The 24,241-nt window shown below is 46.6% G+C and overlaps 1 protein-coding gene across 4 annotated transcripts in view; it reads left to right on the plus strand.

The window, feature by feature from the left end:
* THSD4 (thrombospondin type 1 domain containing 4) overlaps nt 1-24,241 on the plus strand; it is a 565,916-nt gene that overhangs the window by 78,055 nt on the left and 463,620 nt on the right. For all 4 annotated transcript variants that reach the window (XM_057723173.1, XM_057723172.1, XM_057723174.1 and 1 more), the window contains one exon: nt 8,419-8,780. In XM_057723173.1, coding sequence (XP_057579156.1) covers nt 8,419-8,780 — 362 coding nt within the window. The remainder of the gene's footprint in view (nt 1-8,418; nt 8,781-24,241) is intronic.

Here is a 24,241-nt window from a genome sequence, read left to right on the forward strand (position 1 = left end):
TAAGACTTGATATTTCTCTTTCCACACATCACTCTCTCCCTCTCTCCCTTGGCCTCCACTCACTCCTTCCCCTTTGTTATAATTTTGTACAAATGCATCCTTTTAACTGTTCCTGAAATGCACTAGTAAACTCACTTATATATAAACTACTCTGTGGGGGATTCTGATGCAGTGGTCAAGGCTGAGTGTATTTTACTCGTCTCCCATATTTGTGAGATTCTTACACTCATTTTGCAGCTGCTGGCCTTGATATTATGCTGAGAGGTAAGATTAGGGGATTTTGCAGTCTGTGTTATGTCAGAGTCAAGATAGGTGGTTAAGGTGTACGGTTGAATTTGCGTCTCTGAGAAACCATTGTGGAGGTCCTTGATTTAGATCTGATTTGAGTTTGGAGTTTCTTTAAAGATGCACTACCCCTCCATGCTTCTGCACAGGTAACAAATGTCCTAGCTGAGCTGCCAGCTCTATGTGCCTGCTTTCATGTGCTCTCAGAGTTCCAAAACTTTGCTCCCTGGGCTCAAACTCCAAGGTGTATTTTTGTAATGTTTGCTTTAGGGCGTTGACTTGGTTATGAGGCTAAAACCAAACCTCCTTTTTCCAGTCTCTTCTAGAATGAGACTTTAGAATGTCAGACTTTGCACGTGACTCGCTTTCTGTGAAGAACAGATGGTGGGTTTAATTTTGTAGAAAGAAAATTAGAAACCAGTGAATTCGTACATGATTTCGCATTAGTACCAAAACCAAATACATTGAAAACATTTAGAGCTGTTCCTAGTTATGGATCTACTGATGGCGAAGAGAAATTCCCAGGGCTTTCTGCAAAGAGGACTACCAGCAATTGTTGGTTTATTCCGTACCTCCCCCATCCCCCAGCAATCTGTCCTGAATATTTCTCCATTTAATCTATTTATTTTTATTTATTGAGCAAGCAATATTGTAACCACGACTGAACTTTTTTAAATTACAAGAAAATTTACCCTGGGTCCAGCTGCAGTAACAGATCATATGTTTTCATTTTTCCATGTCCCCTTCCAGGCTTTGTTCATATGCCTACAGAATCTTTACATCATTATAATCATGGTATAGTTATAAATTGGTATTTGGCATTTTTCACTTAGTATTGTATTACAGGACTCTTTCCGCATTGCTCTCTATTATTCATGATTATGATATTTCATTGAGTCATGAAGCCCCAGTTTATTTGACCATCCTTCTATGTTAGTCATATATGTTCATCCCCCTTCAAAACACGGCGATGAAATAAAACAGCCACAATCGCTCAGATCGTTGCTTCTTCAGCTCTTCTCTAAGCTCACTTGCTGTCTGTCCCTGTGAACCTCCTATTCACTTAGCCCATCATGTATCATGGAGACCTTGGTTCTCTGGTTACGCTGACTGTGGTCAACTGTTGTCTCCCTATGAATCCTCCAGCCCTGGACTCCCTTAATCCTGAGGCTTCTGCCAGGTGAGGACCACCTTTGGTCATCCCAGTCGTTGCTTTCTCTCCAAGTCCTGTGCCAAAGGCAGATCCAGCTTATTTCACACTATCTTGGTTACCACATTTTATAATATTTGCACTCATTTAGATATCATTTAGGATTCTTTACCGCAAGTCACGGAAACTAACATGAGCAACGGGGAATTTATTAGAACCAGCCTGGGAAGCAGGTGGGCATTGAGGCACTCCAGAGAGCAGCAGGAATGGTCTCAGAGCATAAGCAGTGGGGTCAGGACGAAGAACCCAAAGCCATTTGTGGTCTCTTGGCCACTTTACTGGAGATTCAGATTCCAGGGAGTGTTCAATTGGCTCACATTGCTTACCTTGGCTTTAGCTGTCAGGGTCCTTGAATACATTCCTATCACACTTCATCCAGTGTGGAGGGGTGATTTCCTAAAGGACCCAGAGAAAGGGGAATGATTGCCAGGCTGCCCAATACACACATCCTACCATCAGTGTACGTTTCTACAAAACATCCCTGCCTAACACGAACTTCCATACGACAGATCCCAAAGTGTTGTTAGCTACAGCATCCAGCTCCAAACCTAAAATCTTTGGGGGATTTTAATCCCCCCTCCAGTTCTACTACAACCTCTTCTTTTGCATGGCCTGAGTTAAATAGGGATGTGACTACCGTGATTCTCCTGCTTCTCTGAATCTTTCCTTTTTTCTACTCCCTGGTTCATGCACCGCAGTGACTATTTAGAAAGGCACCATAATATCAAGCAGTCATTTTTATATAAGGAAGGAGGCTATTAGAAGGTTAGAGGATTTTATCCAAAGTACACATTTCTCTTGATCCTAGCCTTCCCCTAGGCAAGACATATCATAACCTCTAGGGAAATGGCTGGCATGGTATGTGTGCTTTGAAAAATCTTCTTTTACTTCTGTTATCTTGCCTCAACACCCACCCTGCCCCTATCCTTTAAAACCTCCAGTGGAATGGAGAGAGCACCAATTTGATTTAAGGCTGGATCTGCTTTTTACACATTCTAAAACTTTTGACGGGTGATGTAAGTTCTTCCAGTGAAGGGACGAAATAGAGGTCTTCTGTGCTCCTGCTTGGTGACTGGTAGTGTGTTTGACGCTTTATTTCATTATTTCATTTCATCTACCCAACAACACCATCAGATCTGCATTACGGTCAATCCTTAGATACATAGGGGAGTGGCTCCAGGACGCCCAGGGATACCAAAATCTGCAGATGCTCAAGTCTCGTATTAAATGGCATGGTATTTTTGTACAACCTACATGCATCCTCCCATATACTTTAAATCATCTTTGGATTACACATAATACCTAATACAATGTAAATACTATATAAATAGTTGTAAACACAATGTAAATGTTATGTAAATAGTTGCCAAGTCAAGGCAAAATCAAGTTTTGCCTTTTGGAACTCTCTGGTATTTTTTTCCCGAATATTTTCAATCCAAGGGTGGTTGAACCTACGCATATAGAACCCGCAGATACAGGGGGCCAACTGTATTTTGTTTCTTATGTGTATTTTCAAAACCCATGCTTCATCCACGAGGGCACTCTGAACCTCAATGACCATATCTGCAAAATGGAAGTAAAAATCCTTGAAGTGTACCTTGTATCAGTTGTAGAACTTACATTAAACCAGTTCAGGCAAATAAAGGATATTTTTGTTCATCCTAATTACATCTTCTTTCTGTAATCTCCCAGTTTGTCTCTCTCCTTCTTTCAGTGGCAGAGCTTACCTCTTTCCTGGAAAACTGAAGCCATCCAATGTGTGTCATCACCCTCTCCTTTCCTTACATCAGAATATTGCTTTTCATGACAGAAGATCAAATATCAACAATTATTTGTTTCAACCGAGTGATATCTGTAAATAGGTTTATTCTGGAAATACTGGTCTACTGCTTGGTATTTTTTTCACTAATTAATATATTATGGAGAGTTGCCCTATTTAACAGATATAAATCTACCTCATTCTAACAGAGAAGTTGTAATCCATTGCTTGGATGGATTAAATTTGGGAGGATTTAACCAGGCTCCTATTCACGGACACTTAGGTTGTTTCCAGATTTTTTTGGTTTTGTTCTTACAAAAAGTAATGCAGTAAAAGTCTTTCTATATACAACTTTATGCACTAGTTGTGAGTGTATCTATAGGGTGAACTACTGAAAGTGGAGCTGCTGGGCTAAAGGGTATGTGCGTTTCAAATTTGGTAGGTATTTGCCAAGTTCCCTCCAAAGAAGTGTCCTAGCTTAGACTCCCATCAACAGGGACCATGCTTGCCATATCGGTATTGTCAAACTTTATAATCTTTGCCAATCTGCTGGGGATAAATGGAATTCTGTTGCATTTATTTGATTATATGTGATGTTAGTTTTCATATATGTATGGTATTTTGCTACTGTACTAGACAGCCTGGGCTGCTATAACAAAATACCATTGACTGGGCGGCTTCAACAACAGGAATTTATTTCTCACAGTTCTGGAGGCTGGGAAAAGTCCAAGATCAAGGTGCCAGCAGATTTGATTTCCCAATGGCGGATCTTTTCCTGGCTTGAAGATGGCTGTTGTCCTCACGTGGTGGAGAGGGAGAGAGCGCTGATGTTTCTTCCTCTTCTTATAAGGATATTAACCCCATCAGGAGGGTCCCCATCCACATGACATCATCTAATTAACTCCCAAAGGCCCCACCTCCAAATACTATCACGTTGCGGTTAGGGCTTCAAGACGTGAACCTTGAGGGGAATCACGGACATTCAGTCCATAATGGCTGTAAGCTGCCCATTCATGCCCTTAGAACCTACTTCCATTGGGTTGTTCGTCTTTTTCTTACTGATTTGTTAGAACTCTTTATCAATGAGAGAAACCAGCAGTTTGGGGTCATTTGAGAAGCCCCTTGTGTTTTCTGCTTCAGTCTTTACATGTCGTGTGTGTCTTGGGGAAGGGACAACAGGCTGGCAGTTGACAAGCCTTTGAGTTTCTATTATTTGTTTGTTTTTGTCTCTCACCGTGATTTATTCTTTGGTTTTGCTGTTTGTCACTGACTAACTGAGGTCCTGTGAGTTAGTCCTAATTTTAGGAATACTATGTCTCGGAACACTTGGAATTTTTCCCATCCTGCCTCACAGACAACTACTTGACCGTCAGAAAAGAGGAAGGGAAGAGGGTCGTTAAGAGGATTGGGAAGGAGTAGAGGGCAGATGGGAGGTTAATGGAACTGGGAGGCTGACATGCAAAGCTCTCCTCCCTTTATTTTTTCTTTGATCTTTCTTCCTTTCTTTCTCTGCATTTCTCTCCTTCCTTCCTTTCTGTTTCTCTTTTTTCCCCTTTGTTTCTGGCTGTGTACTATAAAAATACAATTCTGGAGCATGTGGTTGGATTCCCACCATGGGGACTGAGATGGAATTTCAAGTCACTAATCATAATTCAACTTTATAAATTAGAGAATCCTTATGAATAGAATAGGATGGAATGTGGTTTCATGTTTTCTTTCCCCAGGGACCCTGCCCAATTTGGCAACAGGAAACTAAATTAAGGGTGGGATTAGTTCTAGGAAGTGGATTTTTAGTCTAGCTGCACATCTAAGCCAAACAGTGCGTTAGTTATCTATGTTCATGAGAAATCAGGAGGTGGTGGTTAACTGAAGTCCCAAATGTGTCAGACACATACTTCTGCCTTTGCTGGTTTATCCTGATTATCTTTCTACTAGACTATCAAAGTGGATTTATTTCTACTCATTTTACTCTTCTGTTTTCCACCAACAACATAAGCAGGGAGGCAACATGCTGCATGAAAAATAAGTACTAGAGTAGGAGTCAGGAGACCTCAGTTTTAGTCCTGTCTGTGCCCCTCACTAGACTGAGACCATGGGTGAGTTATACAGCTTCTCAGGGACCCAGTTTCTTCCTGTAAAAGGGACAAAATAACCAACCTCCCAGGGTGACTCAGGGGCCTTGTAAAGTGTGACCTGGAGCTAGATAGAGCCTGTCCCCATGCACGTGAGCTGTTTGCACAGTGCCCAGCACAGAGAAGGAGCCCAACAAATGCCTGTCCACTTTTCTTCCTTTCCTGGAAGTAACAACAGCTTGTGTTAGTTTCCTAGGGCTGTCGTAATAACAACTAACCACAAACTTGGTGGCTTAAAGCAACGGGAATTTATTCCCTCACAATTCCAGAGGCTGGAAGTTCAAAATCAAGGTGTTGCCAGGGCTATGCTCCTTCCAGTAACTACAGGAGAATCCTCCTTGCTTCTTGCAGCTGGTGGTGGCTCTCGGCCTGCGGCTGCAGCATCCCAGTCTCTGTCTCCGTGGTCACGTGGCCTTCTCCTCTGTGTCTCCTCTTCTGTGTCTTCTAAGGACACTTGTCATTGGATTCAAGGGCCACCCAAAAAATCCAAGATGATCTCATCTCAAGATCCTTAATTTAATTACATTGACATTGACTCTTTTTCCAAATAAGGTCCCATTTACAAGTTCTGGGGGCTTGAGTGTGTGGACATATCTTTTGGGGAAGGCTGCTATTCAACCCACTATACACACTGTGGCCTGATTCAGCACATTTTTTTACAACCACCCAGCGAATCCACCATCAGTTTGATGTTAGTGAATTAGGATATGTCAGGGAGGAGAGAAAAGAACAAAAGCTTGTTTTTTGTTCCCTGTGTTTTGTTTTACATTTGTAAGCAGGAGAAAGACCTTCTCCCCTAGGTCCTCAATTTAGAAGTGATGAGTGCCCATCCCCCTGCCTGCTGCGCACATACTGGTGGTCAGGAAACTGCAGCCCTCCTGTCACAGAACCATCTGTCCTGCCCTTGCTCTACTGCATCTCCTGCTGGCCCCACCCACGTGACCCCTGACCTCTCGCCTTGGCTCTCTGAACATGGCGCCCACAGACTGGAGGGCTGACATCCAGCTCTGGCTTAAACCTCTGATTAGGTGCTTGTTTGCTCCCTGGGCTCCTCAGCTCTCTCACCCATCTTGCCGTCGTCACTCCCTGAACCTTCAGGAACCCAGCTTAAGCTGTCAGGGTCATCCAAAGACCCCTCTGTGCCCTGGAATGTAGCTGAAGGAAGGCAACACCATGGCTTCAGGGTAACTGAGTACCTGGAGGCAAGGACTCTACCCTGCAGCGGAGCCCCGCCGGGCTTCCAGTGACCATAGCGCCACTAGAGCAGTGGCTTACTCTTCCTGAGCACTCCTCTCAGGCACTTGGGTGGGTTTCCTGCTCAAGTCCTCACACCACCCTCCATTCTCATTCCCACGTGCTGTGAAGGAGTTCAGCCTTATTGGGTTTGTTCCACACAAAGGGGAAGACGGTCCCCGTCCCTTCTCACCCCTCAGGGGTATCGTGGGGGCAGAGGAATGTAACTGTGAAAGGTCTTTAAGCTCTTGGTGATGAAAACCTGTATCTAAAAAAAAAAAAAACCAAAAAAAAGAACCGCCAAGGTAATCTGGAGGCATTTATGCGTGTCATGTGGAAGCCCGAGGTTCACTGAAAAATCCCTATTTTAAGGAAAGCCATAGTGTTGTTCCGTGTCTCAAGGGTAGGAAAGACATTCCAGGGGAAGGACTAGCAGCGCAAGAGCAGCTGTCTGCGGGGGGGAGAGCAGGCGGTGCTGGAGCTGCTGGTACTGGGGGCTGGGGAGACTCAAGTCCAAACTCTGCTGCAGCCGCGTGACTAAAGCAGGTCACAGGTCTCTGAACCCCAGGTGGGAAACCACATCTCTGAAAGGTGAGAGTGGGTGTAACCAGGGCTGCTGTGAGGACTAGAAATTACATGCGTTATCTGGCACCAAGTGGGTGCCTGAATAATTACAGCTATTTACCATGAGTCCTCCTCTGAGGACTTCTCAACCCCTACCCCACCCAGTCAGGCAGCCAGTCCCCACAACCCCGGCCCGCTCCCCGGGAGCCTCCCTAGGCTTGTCCCAGCTGCATACAGCTCTTTGCTGCTGCGCCAGGCCATCCGTGCAACCTGGGGTGCTTTTCTCCTTGTCCTCAGGACCTCGCTCAACACTGGTATACACCTGGTGCTCAGAGCCTGTCTGCATCATAAAGGAACACAGTGTACCCACACTTAGCACCCTGCTTGGCATGGTAGATCTCTGTGAAATGACCAGTTAAATGAATGGGAGTGTTGAGTCACCCTCGGGATAGAACTTTAAAACCTTCTGACATTTTTAATCCCCTGATTCATCATGGAAGCAGGAAAGATTATCATTATGGGTTTAACAAGTATGTATTTAGTGCCAGCTCTCTGCTCTGCACATGGATATCCTGACTTAAATCTCCTTACAGCCCTCTGAGGTAGGTAGGCACCATTCCTTTTTAGAACACAGCTTCAGAAACTTCCCAGTCACACTGGTAGAAGTGGTGACAGGGGTGTGACTTCAGGCATCTGGTTCTAGAGCGGGGCCTCTAAACCCTGGTGTTGTGTTGCCTCTACTGCATGGAGACACTGGGACGTGGCCTCCTCAGCAGCTTAAGGGAAGCCCTGTCCATCTAGCCTGGACCCTAAGGGCCAGAGGGGTAAGCCTCAGTTAAGAGGTGAGGGCACCACACTGAGCTCTCCAAGGCCATGGCCTCCAAAGCCAGGACCACATACAATTTTGGTGAGCCCTATGCACTCGTGCCCTTGTGTGTCCCTTCCTTTATTAAAAAAAGAAAAAGAAAAAACTATATATATACACACACACACATATGTATATATGTATATATATGTATACACATACACTATATATACTTATTCATTCTGTTTTACGACTGCGTCTGTGTGAAGACGAGTATAACCCAGGCTGGATTCTGTTTTGTGTCTCAGATTATAACACAAGCGCGGTGCCAACTTGTGCCTCACGCATAAGCCTTTCGGGTCATCCAGAACCTTTGTGGGTGAAGCAGGAGCGGGTGCTGCGGTCCCCTAACCGGCTTCTGTCTCCGCAGGTCCCGCAGCGGATGGCGGTGGCCGAGGGCGCCCCCGAGGACGGCGGCGGCGGCGCCCCGGGCGTGTGGGGCGCCTGGGGCCCCTGGTCCGCCTGCTCGCGCAGCTGCAGCGGCGGCGTGATGGAGCAGACGCGGCCTTGCCTGCCCAGCTCCTACCGCGCACGCGGGGGACCGCGGCCCGGAGCCCCCGCGCACGCCTTCGCGGGCCACGTGGTGTCAGCCGTGCGCACGTCGGTGCCGCTGCACCGGAGCCGCGAGGAGCCACGCGCCCCCGCCGGCCTCAACTCCAGCCGCCAGGGTCCGGCGCTCCGAGGCAGTCGGCACCCGCAGGCCCGGGCCCGCGAATCCACGGCGGAGAGAAGGTACACGCCCTCCCGGACCCCGCGCGCCCGCGCGGCCGCCCCCACCATCCCTGCCCCTGCCCTGCCGGGAGGTGCTGCGCGCGCTGTTCTTCATCCTAGATTGCGCGGTGAATGCTTGCTTCTGCCAGAGGGGAAGGAATTCTTGGCTCCACAGATCTCCTTCCATCCTTTGATTTATTTTGCAGGCTTTTAAGGCGTTGAAGCCACTCCCACCCCCTCTGTGATTCAGAATTGTCTTCAAAGTGAAGCCGAGTTTAAGAATGCCCTAGGCTCAACCTTAGGGAGGCCCTATGGAGGGTTGAAACAAAGAGCCACCTGGGGCGGGGAGACGTCCGTCCTGGTGCTCCCCTCGTGCTAGGGCAAAAGGAGATTCCCGGCGCAGGATGTGTGGATTTGAGCTGAGGACACAGAACAAGGGGCCTTTTAACCCAAGAGCTGACATGAGTTTGGAATCCTTGAACAAGCTGAGTGTCTGGAGTCGAACTTGCTCCCAGACTGTAGGTTTCAGGATTCTGTGAACTTTTCTCGAAAGTTTCTCCGAAGTATTTTGGGTGAACACGCAACCTAGAGGAGATGTCTAATTAAAAGCCTAGACATTTTTTTAGAGTCTTCATAAAATATGAAATCCAGATATGGCATAGTGGCATCAGAATGGTTGTATAGCTCTCAGAAGCCTCAGGTGGCTAGTCTAGCATAAATATGCCGACGTAGGCAGTGCCCGTGGAAAGGCGGGCATATAGAGGCTGAGGAGAGCTTGTCAGTGAATTAACCACACTGAGGTTATTCAGCATCCATTCAGCAGTGTTTGCTGGGTGCCCGAGGTCCATGATAGATTCTGAGAGGATAGTCATATGAAAGCAGTAAGAACAACAGCGAAGATTTACAGGCAGAATAAAAAGTGTAAGCTATGCTCGCTGTGCTTAAGAAATCACATAATTCAGTCATTAAGCCAAGTTAATGCCCATCCCAGGCAGGGCGCGAACATATCAAGTGGGCTGCCTTGCAGTTCAGACATGACCATCGGTGGGCACCCTTCCCCATGGAGGTTAACGCCACCTGAATCCTTCTCAGCTGCCAGCCACCTGGAGGTGGAGGGGAGGTGCAAGCCATCCACCCGTTCCAGCCACACACACGCTCTCGACCTGGTCATTAGGAGTTTGGAGAGAGAGAGGATCATTTCACAGAGAAGGGGCTTTGGCCGAATTCTGAATCATAAATCAAATCTGAGTTGATAGAAAGGAGAGCTCGGAGGCCTGGCATGGCCTGTCAGTGGGAGAGTAAAAGAGAGGCCAGCTGGGAGAGGATGATTCCTTCTTTCTCTCTTCCTATGTATAGACCCGAGGAAACCTCCAGCATGATTCTGGGAATGAGGGGCTGCTACTACCTAAGCTAAGGGTTTGGCACATGTTAGCTCTCTTCTGACCACAACCGTATAATAACATAGCTCCCCAGGCCCTTATCTGAAATGCTTATGGCCAGTGCATTTTAGCTTCAGAACTGTTCAGAGTTAGCAAGGTGTCGTTACGGCATATTTCACATGTCAATGGCATTCCTTCTGTGGCATGGGACAGCATCCCATCATCAAACACATTATTATTGCTGCAGTGAAACATACCTACATCAGCTAGGATAAAATAAAAGACCATAAAAAACCTTCTGTCTGTGACGGTGAGGTTGTCTGCCCAATGAGTTTTGCTGTCAAACTGAGAAAAACGTAACAAGAAAAGGAAAGACAAAAACTTGGTTTTCAAAACTTTTGGTTTCAGAATTGCGGGTTTACAACAGCTGAAGTTTATTAAATGCCTATTCTGTGCCAGGCACTGTTCTTGTCCCCTTGTACTGACAAGCCTATGAGATAGATGCTAATATCATCCCCATGTTAGAGGTGAGGAAACGGAGGCCCAGAGAAGGGGAGTAACTTGCCCAAGGCCAGACAGCTGGTCTGTGAAGAGTTAGGAGTGGTACCCAGGCAGTCCTGGCTCTAAGGACCTGATGAAGTATTACACATGAGGGTCTAAGGTTCTAAGAGGTTAAATGACTGCTGAGATTCCTAGAGCCATGGGAAAGCTGAGCTTTGAGGGTGCCGCTGACTCCCAGATCCTTGGATTACTAGGGACTTCTCTTCCAGCCTCTGTGGTTGAGAACCTAGGAGAGCTGCCTAGGGAACAGGCTCAAGTTGGCTGCAGGCCTGGGCTGCAGGCATTCCAGCCCATGCGTTTTGGCTGCCGGAATTTTTTTTTTTCTTCTAACTTATTGACAAGGGGCCAGTTACTGTTTACTATGAAGTTCCTACAAGTTTCTATCACGCTCTTATAATTTGAGAGTTTCAGATGAAATGATCCAAATATTAGCCTTGGAAGACCCACACTGCTGACAAATGTCAAGCTCTTCCTGGCTGGCGAAAATCACATTTGCTTACATTTATTAGTCATTAGGAACTTGCATAGTATATGTGACCCCAGAAGAAATATCAGCGTGCTCTCTGGATGGCTGTCTGCCTCACTCTCTGTTTCAGGTTTGAGGTTTGAGGCAAAGGCCATCGGGGGCTTAGATGTTTTAGAAACTGTTAAGTTGTTATGCTAGGCAACTGAAAACCTAATTGGAGCCAGATAACAAAACAAAATGATTCAACCTTCTAACAAATATTTATTAAGCATCTACTATGTTGTAAGGCCCTGGACAGACACAAAGTTATAAAAACCAGGTGAGGGATCCTCCAGGCTCTTACTGACAGCCTGAACCAGCTGTTTGCAAACTTAACTGGTTTTTTTTTGGTATTTATTTATTTATTTATTAATTTTTTGACTGCATTGGGTCTTCATTGCTGCACACAGGCTTTCTCTAGTTGATGCGAGCGGGGGCTACTCTTCATTGTGGTGTGCGGGCTCCTCATTGTAGCGGCTTCTCTTGTTGCAGAGCACAGGCTCTAGGTGCATGGGCTTCAATAGTTGTGGCTCTCGGGCTCTAGAGCACAGGCTCAGTAGTTGTGGCACAGGGGCTTAGTTGCTTCGTGGCATTTGGGATCTTCCTGGAGCAGGGCTCGAACTCGTGTCCCCTGCATTGGCAGGTGGATTCTTAACCACTGCACCACCTAGGAAGTCCCAAACTTAACTGTTTTTTGAAGCATAAGAATCCTTTCTTCAGAATCAGTCTTAAGTAGAGGCTCAGTTTGTCACACAGACGAAATCTGAGCTGCTCTGGTAGAGGCCTCAGAGGCATTGCTATAGAAACGCAGGGTCTAGATCCAAATGCAGCAATGGTTTTCAACCTTGGTTGACCATCAGAATCCTTTGGCCATCTTTTAGAAGTCTTGACACCCTGGTCACATTCCCAAGTGAGCATCTGGATCTCTAAGGGTTGTGCTTGAGTATCTATATAATTCTAGTCCAGGCAAGGTTGGGAACCATTGATCTGGAAGTATCTCTTTGGAACCTCAAGGTTCTGTGGAAAGTAATTTGGGAATCAATATTGTCCAGCAGAATTTTCCAAGTTTGGTGAGCACGTATCAGAATCACTTGCCGTGGGGTGGGAGGCTTGTTAAAAGTAAAGTTGCCTAGTCCCTACTATCTCCCCTGCCTAATGGGGATTTTGAGTAGCTTTATTTAAAATGATTTTGACATGCTCCAGACTTTGAGAACCACTGCTCTATAAGGTTGGAAAAGGCCTGTGTGTAAATGCCTTCCAGATAAGGCAGAGTGATGAAATAGTAATGGTGATGATAATGGCTACCATTTTGGATCATTCTTATGGACAGGCACTATGTCAACTGCGTTGTAATATTTACAGCTCACACAGCCCTAAGAGGCAGATGCAGGTATTCATATTTTACAGGTGAGGAAACTGAAACTCAGAGGAGTGAAGTGACTTACTCAAGATCACCCACTTCAGAAGCAACAGAACCAGAATTCTAAGTAGGTTTGTCAGAGTCCAGCACTAAAGTTCTTTTCTCTGAAATGAATATTTTTGAAATGGATATTTTGAAAGTGAGACTGCTCACTTCTAGCAGGTATGGTCCAGAAAAGCTGCTTGGAAGTTGGATAGTTTGAGACATGTCTTGAAAAGTGGGTGGGATTTGGTAGTCAAGGTTTAAAATGAACTACATCGTTTCCTTGCAGTGTTCAGTTCTGTTACCCAGGGAAATCTTTGCATCTAGTCCTGGGTACCAGGGGAGGTTCAAAAAAGTTGGAAGCCATGGTCCTTGTCCTTGTGGGCCTGGCACTGAGGTGGTGGATGAGTGGCAAACCCACAAAACACTGCAAGGGGCAGAAAACAATAAAGATGTGAGCAGAGTTCAGGAAGATGGGAAATCTTTGTGGGATGGAAGAGTCAGGGAATACTGCACAGAACAGGTAGGACTTGAACCTAACCTTGTCAAATAAATAGAATTTACTTGGCTGGAATAGATCTGGAAGCGTCTTGAGTCCACCACTTGCTTCCATATCAGACCTTTGTCTCATTAAAACACACATATTCACACTCTAAATAGCTTTAGAAATCGTGTCAATATTAATTGGAGCTCTCCCAAGGATCCTAAAGTTATTTGACCTCTCTGAACCTCAGGGGCTTCATCTTTCAAATAAGAGTAATAACAATACTTATCATATGGGGTTGCTGAATAATTAAATGAAATAATATATTTGCATTGTCCGGTCTATAGTAGATGCTCAATAAATTGTAGCTCTGATGCTATTATTTAGAGGCTGAGTGGTAAGTGTGTTAGAGAGTTCCAGCTAGAATTCTCATTCTGCAAGAAGGATCACATGGAGAACTAGGGCCACAGATGAAGACAGGGAGCCAGGAACTGAGATCTAGTCCAGGAGCGCAGGGCTCTGGGCAGCTCAGCCTGGGTGCGGCCAGCATCCCAGGGCCTAGGCGCCCTTCCCCTGTGCCCTTTCCTGGTGTAGCTTGCTCAGAAAAAGGCTCCACAGAGGCAGCCTTCCCTGGGATTTTGTCAGAGCAGTGGCAGCCTGGGGAGGCTCGGACCTGGGGGTCTGCAGCCTGCAGATCTTGGCCAGCAGGTTCCAGAAGCATTGCACCAAGTCCTCCCCCTCTCCATGCCCAGGGCTGTGTCCCTGGAATGGCTAAAGGGGGAGGGGGCAGGGGAGGAGATGTTTAAGTGAGTTGGGCAGCAGGGCAGCCACTCACACCTGTGACATTAAAGGCACTCCTCAGTAGGAGAGCCTTTCCCCTCAGTTTCTAGAAATGGGCACCCGCAGACTGGAGGGAGCCCCAAGGAGCCCCTGCTGCGGTAGGACCTTCCCTTTTGTAACAGTGAAACCAAACAGATTTCCCGTTCTTGAAATGTCTAGTGACAAGGGCATCCAGAGAGAGGCCCTGCTGGCTGCTCAGAATCCAAGTACATAAGCTTATAGAATCTGTTGTAAATTCCTGCTGGCCAGTTTCATTCAGCTTCTACAAAGACAGGGTATGAGGGCAGCAGCCACTGCTATTTGAGGAGCACTTCAGGTACCTTCGTCGCTACTGTGGTTGTCCAAAGCTGGCCAACAGGCACGCATTCCCCGCCCCTGCCCCGCGCCTGCCTTGGGCTTCCTTACGCTCCACCTGCCTGGAGCCAGTTTTCCACCTGCTGTGAGCTCGTTTTCCTCATCATTACACTTGTGGAATCAGCTGGAATCTGGGGAATGGGATTCTCGATGGCTTTAATTCAGAGATTTTTGAGATAGGGAACCCCCCCACCCCACCCCCAGTTGGCGTTGCCAAGTCGAAAACTGTCATCTATGGGAGACCATTGTAGGAGCCTGGGGCAGGGAAGTCACAGCTGTGAAAATCATGGTCCCTGTTTCCATTGGATGGACTATGTCCTATCCCTCAGGTGTCAGAAAGAGGCTGTGGAGGGTGGGCTTCCTAGAGCCTCCGAGGAAGTAGAGCGAAGTTTCCAGGTGGGAGGTAGCCTGGCTAGGTCAGCCATTCCATTACCTGGGCTGTGCAGACCCACATCTCAGGAGCAGTTTGTGGCCATAGTGTAGGGGCTACTCATAAGCCCTCAGTAAAGGTGCTGGAATGCCTTCCACATGCCCAGCGCCTTGGCGGGCGTTTTACATGCAGCATTTCATCGTATCTTCATCCCAGTTTTGTGTGGGGGATTTGTATTGTTCCATTTGTCGTTGACAAACTCGAGGGTCAAAGAGAGAATGTCAAGTTCAGGGTCACACAGAAGGAAGGCAAGAAAATCAGGGTTTAAACCCATCTGTACGTACCATGTTCATCTCAGACTTGCCCTTCTAGAGAGCCTTTTTAAAAGTTAAAGGTAACACTCATGAAATAAGCTAAATTTGGTAAACTAATTCTTCTCTGAGATGAAAAATGAAAATTTTCTCCAATATTTACCCCAAAGTTATTAGTATGGTAAGTTATATATATCTGTAATATAGTTATATAGATATCGATATCAATATAGATATAGGATAACTAAAACTGTCTCCATCATGAACTCCAAAGTCTATGTGGGAATCCCAGGGGAAACACCAACTAGCAAGTCGACAGCTGGCCATGCAAAACTTTCACATAAATGTATTTGCTTTTAAAGTCTGCCTCTGGATCACGGGGCTTAATTAATAGAGATGACCTGGGCGTTACCTTTTTGTATTTCGTTTTCGTTTTAACACAGTCAACGTTCCTTGTGAATTTTTTGTTTGTTTCGTTTTTTTGTTTTTTGGCTGCTTTGGGTCTCCATTGCTACGTGCAGGCTTTCTCTACTTGTGGTGAGCCAGGGCTACTCCGGTGTGGTGCGAGGGCTTCTCAGTGCAATGGCTTCTCTTGTTGCAGAGCACGGGCTCTAGGTGTGGGGGCTTCAGTAGTTGCAGCATGTGGGCTCAGTAGTTGTGGCTCTCGGGCTCTAGAGCGCAGGCTCAGTAGCTGTGGTGCACAGGCTTCACTGGCATGTGGAATCTTCCTGGACCAGGGATTGAATCCGTGTCCCCTCCATTGGCAGGCAGATTCTTAACCACTGCGCCACCAGGAAAGTCCCATTCCTTGTATATTTGCTGTGAACCAGGCCCTGTGCTAAACACAGAAGGGATAGAAAGGTGAAGGGGGTTTTCAAGGACCTCCATGCCTAACGAGGAAACAGCCCAGGAATAAGCACCAAAATGTGGTGTAGTGAGTATTCTACCTGTGGGGTGAGCAGAGGGCTGTGGGAACACAAAAGTGGAGCTAATTATTGGGGAATTAAGATTGGACTTGGTGGTGAAGTCCTTCCTTGCAGGGTGAGTTCACATTACTTGGGTGGGAGAGAACTGGGAAGTTCTTGGTATGGATGGGAGATGGTGGTGGTTTGGTGACCGAAGAGGAACAAGAAAATCTCCTTGTCCTCAAGGAGTGCATGCTGGTGGGATGGGAGAGAAAGGTAAGCAAACAGACATTTACAAAACCAAGCTCTCTCTTAAGAAGGATGCTCAGGGTATCGGGAAGGAAGGGAGGGGGAAGAAGGAGGACCGGGGAGCCAAAGAAGACTTCACAGAGGCAGTGATGACTGAGCTGAGCTTTGAAGAAGGATTTTAGCGGAGAGGAGGGCATTCCCCCAAAAGCAAACCGCGAGGGCTGACACCTGGAGGCATGGTGAGCCTGTCACGTTCTGGAAGTTCTAAATGGTCTGATGGGGCTGGAGCACAGGCTGTATATGAGGGTGTGTGCAGGCGAGATGGGGAAAGTCCACAGGCTCCTTTCCAAGGAGGGATTATCAGGCAGTCCTAAGGGGATTGAAATAGAATTTATTTGAGAGAGGCAGTCCCTGTAAACATGGATAACCAACTCTTTTCCATCTTAAAGCAAGATGATGTCTCCATCGTATAGTTGGTCTAAATCTCTTCTTAATGTCCTTGAGATTTTCAAAATGTTTGGCTCTGCCACCCCTCCCCCCGCCCCATCTCCGTAAAGCGCATGAAGCTAGGGGTTTACTTCCTGGGAGCTTGGGCTTGCTCCCCTAGTTCTGCGATAGGTGTTTTAGTTTCCTATTGATGCTGTAACACTGACCACAAATTTGGTGGCTTAAAACAGCCCAGATGTATTCTTCTACAGTCTGGAAATCAGAAGTCTAAAATCAAGGTGTGGGTAGCACTAAGTTCCTTCTTGGGGCTTTGGGGGAGGATTTATTTCCTTCCCTTTTCCAGCTTGTGGGGTCAGCCTGCCTTCCTTGGCCCGAGGGCTTTTCCTCCCATTGTCCACCCTCTTGCCTCTGTCATCTCATCCGCTTCTCTAGCTCTCATCCACCTGGCCTCCTCCTTATAAGGACCCTTGCAATTACATGGCACCCACTCAGATAATCCAGGGTAATCCCCTCCTTTCAAAATCCTTAATCACATCTGCAAAATCCCTTTGCCACATAAGGGCATTCGCAGGTTCTGGGGATTAGGATGTGGGCATCTTGGGGTGGGGTGGGGGGAGCATGTCCAGCCTACCATAATGTACTTGCATTTGGGGGTCTTAAGAATACCCTAGTAATAAGACAGTTTCTGTGCTAACAGGACTACCAGCCACTTGCCCACATCGTGTCTGGTAGTTGTCTATGGGAAATTCAGCAGTGCTGTTTCCCAGTAAAAAGAAGAGGAAAAACCATGCATTCCCTATTGTGCCCTTCTGGGCTCTTCTTTGAGCATGTGGTGTTCATCAAGGACAGTGATCATGAAGTTAAAGATAATAGACGCCTGAGGCAGCTGGTGCAGAATAAAAAACTCTGTGTTCCAGTCCAGAGGCCAGGGTCCCATCCCCAGCTCTCGCGAACTCTTTGATCTTGGGGAAGCCACCTCATTTCTCTGAACTTTAGTTTACATGTTTGTAAAATAAAGGGATTTTATCCATTCATTAAGGTCTCTTGCCTGATACTGATGTGTTATTGAGGCCTGATTGCTCTTTTAAATGCTCCCATCACTCTTCTGCCATCCAGAGTGACGGAAAGATGGTGGCTGGGAGACACAGCGCTCAGACCTGTTTTCCAGCACACTCTAGAATGCGATGGCTTTTGTTCTCTCTAGATGCCTCCACATCACAACCCTCTGTTCAGACTTCTGCCCCATCATATGAGTTTTTCTTAAAAGTGCCGTGCACACGTCTGACCTCCTCTTCTTGGGCTCCCGCGGGGCCTTGGCCCTTTTCTTTTGGAAGCATTTGCACGTCTTACCTTAGAGAAGCCCTGGGCTGGGAGTCATTAGACCCCACTTCCTGTCTCATGGCCATCATTTGCTAACCGGATGACCTCCGGGAATCACTTAATCTAATCTATAAAATCTGGATAATTATTTGTCCTCTTTCATACAGGCCTGCTGAGAGGGTCAGATGAGGTAACAGCTGTAAAAGTACTTCAAAAATATGACACTGTTCAAAACCAACATGGCTTGATTATTTTATTATCATTGACCAGATCACCTTTGGGTTTTAGAGGCTTGTATCTTCTGCTGTAATGTCTTGTCTGTGCACGTACGTGCATGCATGCATGTGTGTGCCCGTGCACGTAGTGTGTGTCTGTGTGTGCCAATGTGTGTGTAGTGTGTGTATGCATGTACATGTGTGTGCTTTTGCTTGAAAGGTACGTTCGTTTCGAAATAGGACAGACAGAATCAGACCTAGATCATAGGCTGTCCCACCCTTTCCCACCTCCCCAGTGAACTGTCTCTGGCTTGTGGGTAGAAATCATTTGTTTTTTTAGCTCCTCCTTTCCTGCCCACTTTCTTGGAGGCTATTTGCATTTCATCGTTCATAACTCTGGAACAATATGTTATTTCCGTCCTGAGGGCCTCTGGAGCCAAGGGGGTCCCTTCATGACACTGGATAGGAAATTTTGCTGTTAATTAAACTTCGCAAAGCCACATGCCATTTTCTTGACCCTCTGTGGAAACCTAGGGAGTCTTGTTACATACAGAGGGGCAGAAACCACACGGCAAGAGGAGCGAAAGCCTTGTCTGGGTTTCTGCTTGGAAATCCTCCCTGGTGATCCTAGGCAGTTAGCAGAGAAAGCAGGTACATCTGTTTGAAATGCATACACTATGTTTTTGGTGTTTTTTGTTTTCCGCCTGCAAGGGAAGTTTTGTTTCTTTACCTTCTTTTGAAGCAGAATTTCCACTTAGTCCCTGAATTGTTTGACAAGAAGTTACCTGTTGATGCTAACCAAGTAAATGGTGTTTTAATATGCTTTGGTTTCTATATCTGAAACCTTAGCCCTTTTCAGTGAGAGAGTTTGTAGCAGAGCCACGCCAGCTGGTTTGTACACTTCTGCCTGTAAGTTAGGAAAGATTGGAGCCAGATTTTAAGCTTGAGTGACTCTGCTCTCAGACAAGGCTCCAAAGAGCCCCTTGTTCCTTTCTTGTGGCATTTCATTAAGTGTCAGAAGTATTTCATTAGTTATCAGAACAAAGATCACATTTGCCATAAGAATGCTGCATTGAATCCCCTCCAAGTCATTCATAACTCGGGGTTCCAGAAGAGAGAGATGTTGGGCTCTGGAAAAAGCCTGTCCCAGAGGGGATCTCAACCTTGCATCTGGGACCCCAAGGGCTTCTCCTTGGATGCACACCTGGTGGCAGCCAGAGATGCCTTTATGTAAGGATGGGAGGTGGGACACATCCTGTATGTGTGGGGTTACTGTCATTTTGTTTACTCACTGCCTCCCTGCACACGTTCCTGATTCAGTCATAGTAAAGAGAATCATTTTTTTAAAAAGATTGATTTTTATTTATTTATTTTATTTCTTTTGGCTGCACTGGGTCTCTGTTGCGGCATGTGGGATCTTTAGTTGCGGCATGTGGACTTCTTAGTTGAGGCATGCAGACTCTTAGTTGTGACATGCAGGTAGTTCCCCAACCAGGGATCGAACCCGGGCCCCCTGCATTGGGAGCATGGAGTCTTACCCATGGACCACCAGGGGAGTCCCAAGACGACCATTTTTATAGCACCTACTCTGTGCCACATCAGTCACATGTGTATTTGAACCTTAAGCAGCCTCACTTTACAGTTGAGAACACTGAGCTGAGGTAGAAGAATCCCCAGCGTCCTGCTCCTGTAAGGGGCAGAGTGGATCTGAGTGCAGGGTTGCCTGACCCCAGCCTCCCCACTCTTCCCACTCCGAGCCTGTAATGTGGATCCAGGTAATTTACCTGTGAGAGAGTTTGGGATGCAAAAGCTGTGACCTCACAGTTGGTTTTCATGAAAGGTGCTGACCTTCCCTCAAAGGCTTTTTGAGTCCTCACTTTCTTATCCATCCATAGACCCTTTCCTGGGCGTACTATTCATTTGGCTCAGCTCTATTACTAGTAACGAGGGCAACCACAACGGATGTTTATTGAGGGTTTCCTGTGTGTAACAAGCTGCCCCCCGCCAAAGGTATCAAGTCCTGATCCCTGGAGCCTGAAAATGCCAACTTATTTAGAAAAAAAAAAAATTGTGCAGATGTAATGAATGCTCTTGAGATGAGGAGATTATCCTACATTGTATGGGTGGGCCCTAAATGCAACCCTGAGTGTCCTTATAAGAGATAGGCAGAGAGAGATTTGACATGCAGACACACAGAGGGGAAGGTGATATGAAGACAGAATAGAGAGAGATTTGCAGGTGCAGTTCTTCAGAACTGCAGTGATGGGACTGCAAGCCAAGGAATGCTGGCAGCCACCAGATGCTGGAAGAGGCAAGAAAATAGTCTACCCTAGAGCCTCCAGAGGGAGCACAGCCCTGCCAACAACTTCATTTCAGTCCATTGATACTAATTTCGAACTTCTGGCCTCCAGAACTATGAGAGAAGAAATTTCTGCTGTTTTAAGCCACCGAGTTTGTGGTAGTTTGTACAGCAGCTACAGGAAACTAATACAGTATGTTGAAGACTCTGAGCTAGCCCTCAAAGGACTCTTATGCATAAAATAATCCATATGTATATATATATATTTTTAAATACAAAAAGAACTCTGCACTTAAACGAAGTGAGGAGGCTTGGGGCCCAGAGCTAGTAGGTTGTAGAACAGGGATTTGAACCAGAGTTTGGCTTTAAGCTTCTGCTTTTAACCACTGTGTTGTTCTGTCTTCCTGTCCCCTGACTTATTTCTCAGCTTAATGTTCTCTCCGTCAGACCTAGGTCAAGATCAGACCTTGCCCCAGAGACTTCCTTTTCCTCTTTATGGTTTGACTTCTAGGCATACTTTATTTTCTTTTTCCCCTCATGAATCTTTTTCCTATAGAAACATTTAGTCCTCCGTGGGCCTGGTGGATCTAGCAGCAGTTAGCTAAGATTTCCCTTTTCCTCGGTGATTAGAACACGTGGGCTAGTGCTGAAAATGTTTTCTTTCTGGATTTGGAGGGAACCAGTTATTTCCCCCATCCCGTTTTCCAGTTAATTCTCCTTCCAAACAGTCCATCCCTGTAATCCTTTCTGAATGGCATTTGGTATTTATAAGCTGTACTCTACTGCAGCTGTTTAAACTCCTTAAGAGCTTACCATTCATTCATTCAGTAACATTTGTTAATATCACAGTAATATCCATTCACACAGACTTTCTAGCTTGCAAGTTTGTTTAATATTTTTTAGACTCAGTTTCCTTAGGTATAAAATAGGAGTAATGACCCACTTTACTGTTTACAGTGAGGGTGACATGCATAACGTGCATAAAACATTTGGCAGGTGTTCAGTAAATTGCTGTGATCTGAATACTGAATTTATTTAAGTACACAGTGCCATAATAAAGAGAAAAATGAGATGATCTGTGGAAGTGGGTACACAGTAAGCAGTATGTGTAAAAGCTCAGATTGAGGAGACATTCAATATGAGAGAAATACCATTGCTTCCTCCATGGGCCATTCACGTAAAAGATGCTCAAGAGATGTAAGTTACGTTATCATCATTATTACAGTTCCATTAATACATTCAGCAGAACTTACAGAAAGTAGTTCTTCAGTTTGCTTCAACCTGCTGGGGATCAGCCTCTGGGGCAAAGAGCACTGTTTGAGAGTCCCCAGGGGAGAGGGGTTAGGAGCTCACGTTTGCTTAGCACCTGCCTGGCCAGGCACTGTGCCCCACAGGTAACCTCATTTGGTTTCTCCTAAGCCCCTGAGTCCCACAGGGCCACTCAGGTTCAGATCACAACACACACCAGCAACAGGTTTGATTGCCAAGAGGGCTCCTCTCAGTTTCGCTGCAGAAATGAATTCATTTACTGTTCTTTCATGCAAGGCCAGCGCTGCACCTCTCAGCCCCCGTTTGGCTGTCTGCCTCTGCAGTGACCGTCGCGTGTCAGGGTTGCAGGCTCTGTGTCTCTCTCCTCGGGGACAGTGCAGCTGTCATGGTAACCACCATTTCGGGAGTGTCCATGAGGGCTAGGCCCTTTACCGTCATTATCTCACTTAACCCTAACAACAGCCGTTGATGAGGTAGGCACCGTTACCCCATTCTGCCATTGGAGTTAGGAGATGTGGCCTGACCAACCCGAGATCACAAGGTAACAAGTGGCTGACCTGGCTGGTTTGATGGGGTACCCAGGATCTTTCTACCATCCCCTGCTACCACTTCTGTCCCAGTTGATCTCTTACTCTCCTTATCTTCAGGGATGCCCTGCCCAGCACAAAATAGGGTGGGGCCACCATCTTTGCTCTGAGCAATTGAATGTTAACTCAGCCTTAACGAAATGCCTCTTTGGTGGGCCTCCACTAGCTCATTTTCACCTTCATGTGAATCCAAAAAAAGCCTCTTTCTCTGGCCAAATTCATCTCCCCACTGGAAGGACACAGTGGGTTTCAACACCCAGGTGTCCTGGTGCAGTGAATAACCTGCTCAACTGTGAATGGCAGCCTTGCAGGCACTGGGTACTGTTGCTTTCTGTTGGTCTGAAATTGGTTTCCTTGAACACCCCCCCAACATGGCCTTCCTCCACCCCTCGGGGCCCACATTGCACAAGGCACTTGAAGATTGGTCCTGGAAACCCAGGATCACTCAGAGGTGCAGTGGTACCAGTGAGCAGTGAGGTGACTGGTTCTTAGGGAGGCTTGGCTGGCTTTCAAGCACCATCCTTTAGACAATGAGAAGCAGCAATGATCGCAAGATCTAGATCAGAGTCTGATCTCCCAGGATCCTTGCCCCAGAAGGACTGGCTCTCTTCTGAAGGCTGTTTTATATTTGGAGGTGTGTGTGGGACAGTGCTATGGTCCTCACCTTCTGGGAGGCCAGCGGTTGGGTTGGGTCACTGAGGGTAGGGTCTTCTTGAGGCTTGGCTTCCTGGTGCACAGAGGGCCTTTTAAACTCAGAGTCGCTCTAAAACCACCTTTCTGCTTCCTTTGCTTGCCTCTTTGCTCCTGCTAGTGCTCCTGAATCCACTCGTGAAAAGACTTCTTTCCTTTTCTCTTATTAGAACCAATTCATCACTTCCCCCTGTGTCCTTCCTCCCTCCCTCCCTTCATCCCTTTCTTTCCTCCCTCCCTCTCTCCCGCCCTCCTGCCTCTCCCCGCTCTCAACCATATATAAGCCTTTGAGATCCTTCTTCCCTAGAGGCTCAGAGCAAACCTGTCAGCTGATTCTTACGCTGCTCTTTAGATCCAGACCTTGAATACTTTCTGGGGAGCAGATCTGGTTAAACTGGCTAATGCGTGTGGCAGTGTGTACCGCCCAGTAGACAATCAGGAAAGCTTTTGTTTTCATCATCTTAATTTTTATTTCCCTAAGTGGTCAGAGTTTTGCCTCTTATCTTCTGTAGACACCAGAGAATTTATTGCCTGGAACAGCTCTGGCAGGACTTTCAGTCTTCTGAACTTCTAAGAAGACATATGCACTCAACCTAAACCATTTGCTCACAGCCTCTTTGAACTTAGCACATGCTATCCTTTCTCCCTTTGGCAGGTGATCACAATGGAACAGGGCGGGTTTTAGGAACACAGAGCTCTCTTTCCAGCTTTGAGCTGCAGACTCCTTTCTGTCCAGCTTGCCTTGGATCACGTGTCCCCTTGGTGAATGCATGTTTCTGCTCTTCAGCTGCTGTTCCCTTCCATTCTTCCTCCCCTTGAATTTGAGAGTTAAGGCCCCTGGCTATTGCCTTTTAATTTCACCAGCTCTTTTTGCTTCTCACCCAGAAGTGTGGGGCTGCCTTGACTTCTTGCTTATTGGAACTTAGAGGCTTTATACCTCTACTTATTGATCCATAGAGGTAACCTTTACTGACCCACTGGTAAGAAATCTGAGCGATGAAGCTATGGTCTCTAACAAGTGTTATTTCAGCAAACATTAACAGAGTGCCTCTGGGGGATTACACACACAGGAGTAAGAAACTGACAAGCCTTGCCCCCAAAGACTAAAAGACTTGTGGGGAAGCCAGACCTTCTACTTAAAAACATTACCAAGATACAGTGTTAATGCCAGGGCAGAGGGGTGTGCAGACTGCAGAGAGCGCTGACTGTGTGGGGGCCGTTTCGGGGGAAGCATACAGGCGCTGATGTTTATTTTGGGCCTGGAAGACTGCACTAGTTCAGAAGCTGGTAGGTAG

The sequence above is a fragment of the Hippopotamus amphibius genome, chromosome 2, assembly GCF_030028045.1.
Source record: "Hippopotamus amphibius kiboko isolate mHipAmp2 chromosome 2, mHipAmp2.hap2, whole genome shotgun sequence".
Taxonomy (NCBI): domain Eukaryota; kingdom Metazoa; phylum Chordata; class Mammalia; order Artiodactyla; family Hippopotamidae; genus Hippopotamus; species Hippopotamus amphibius.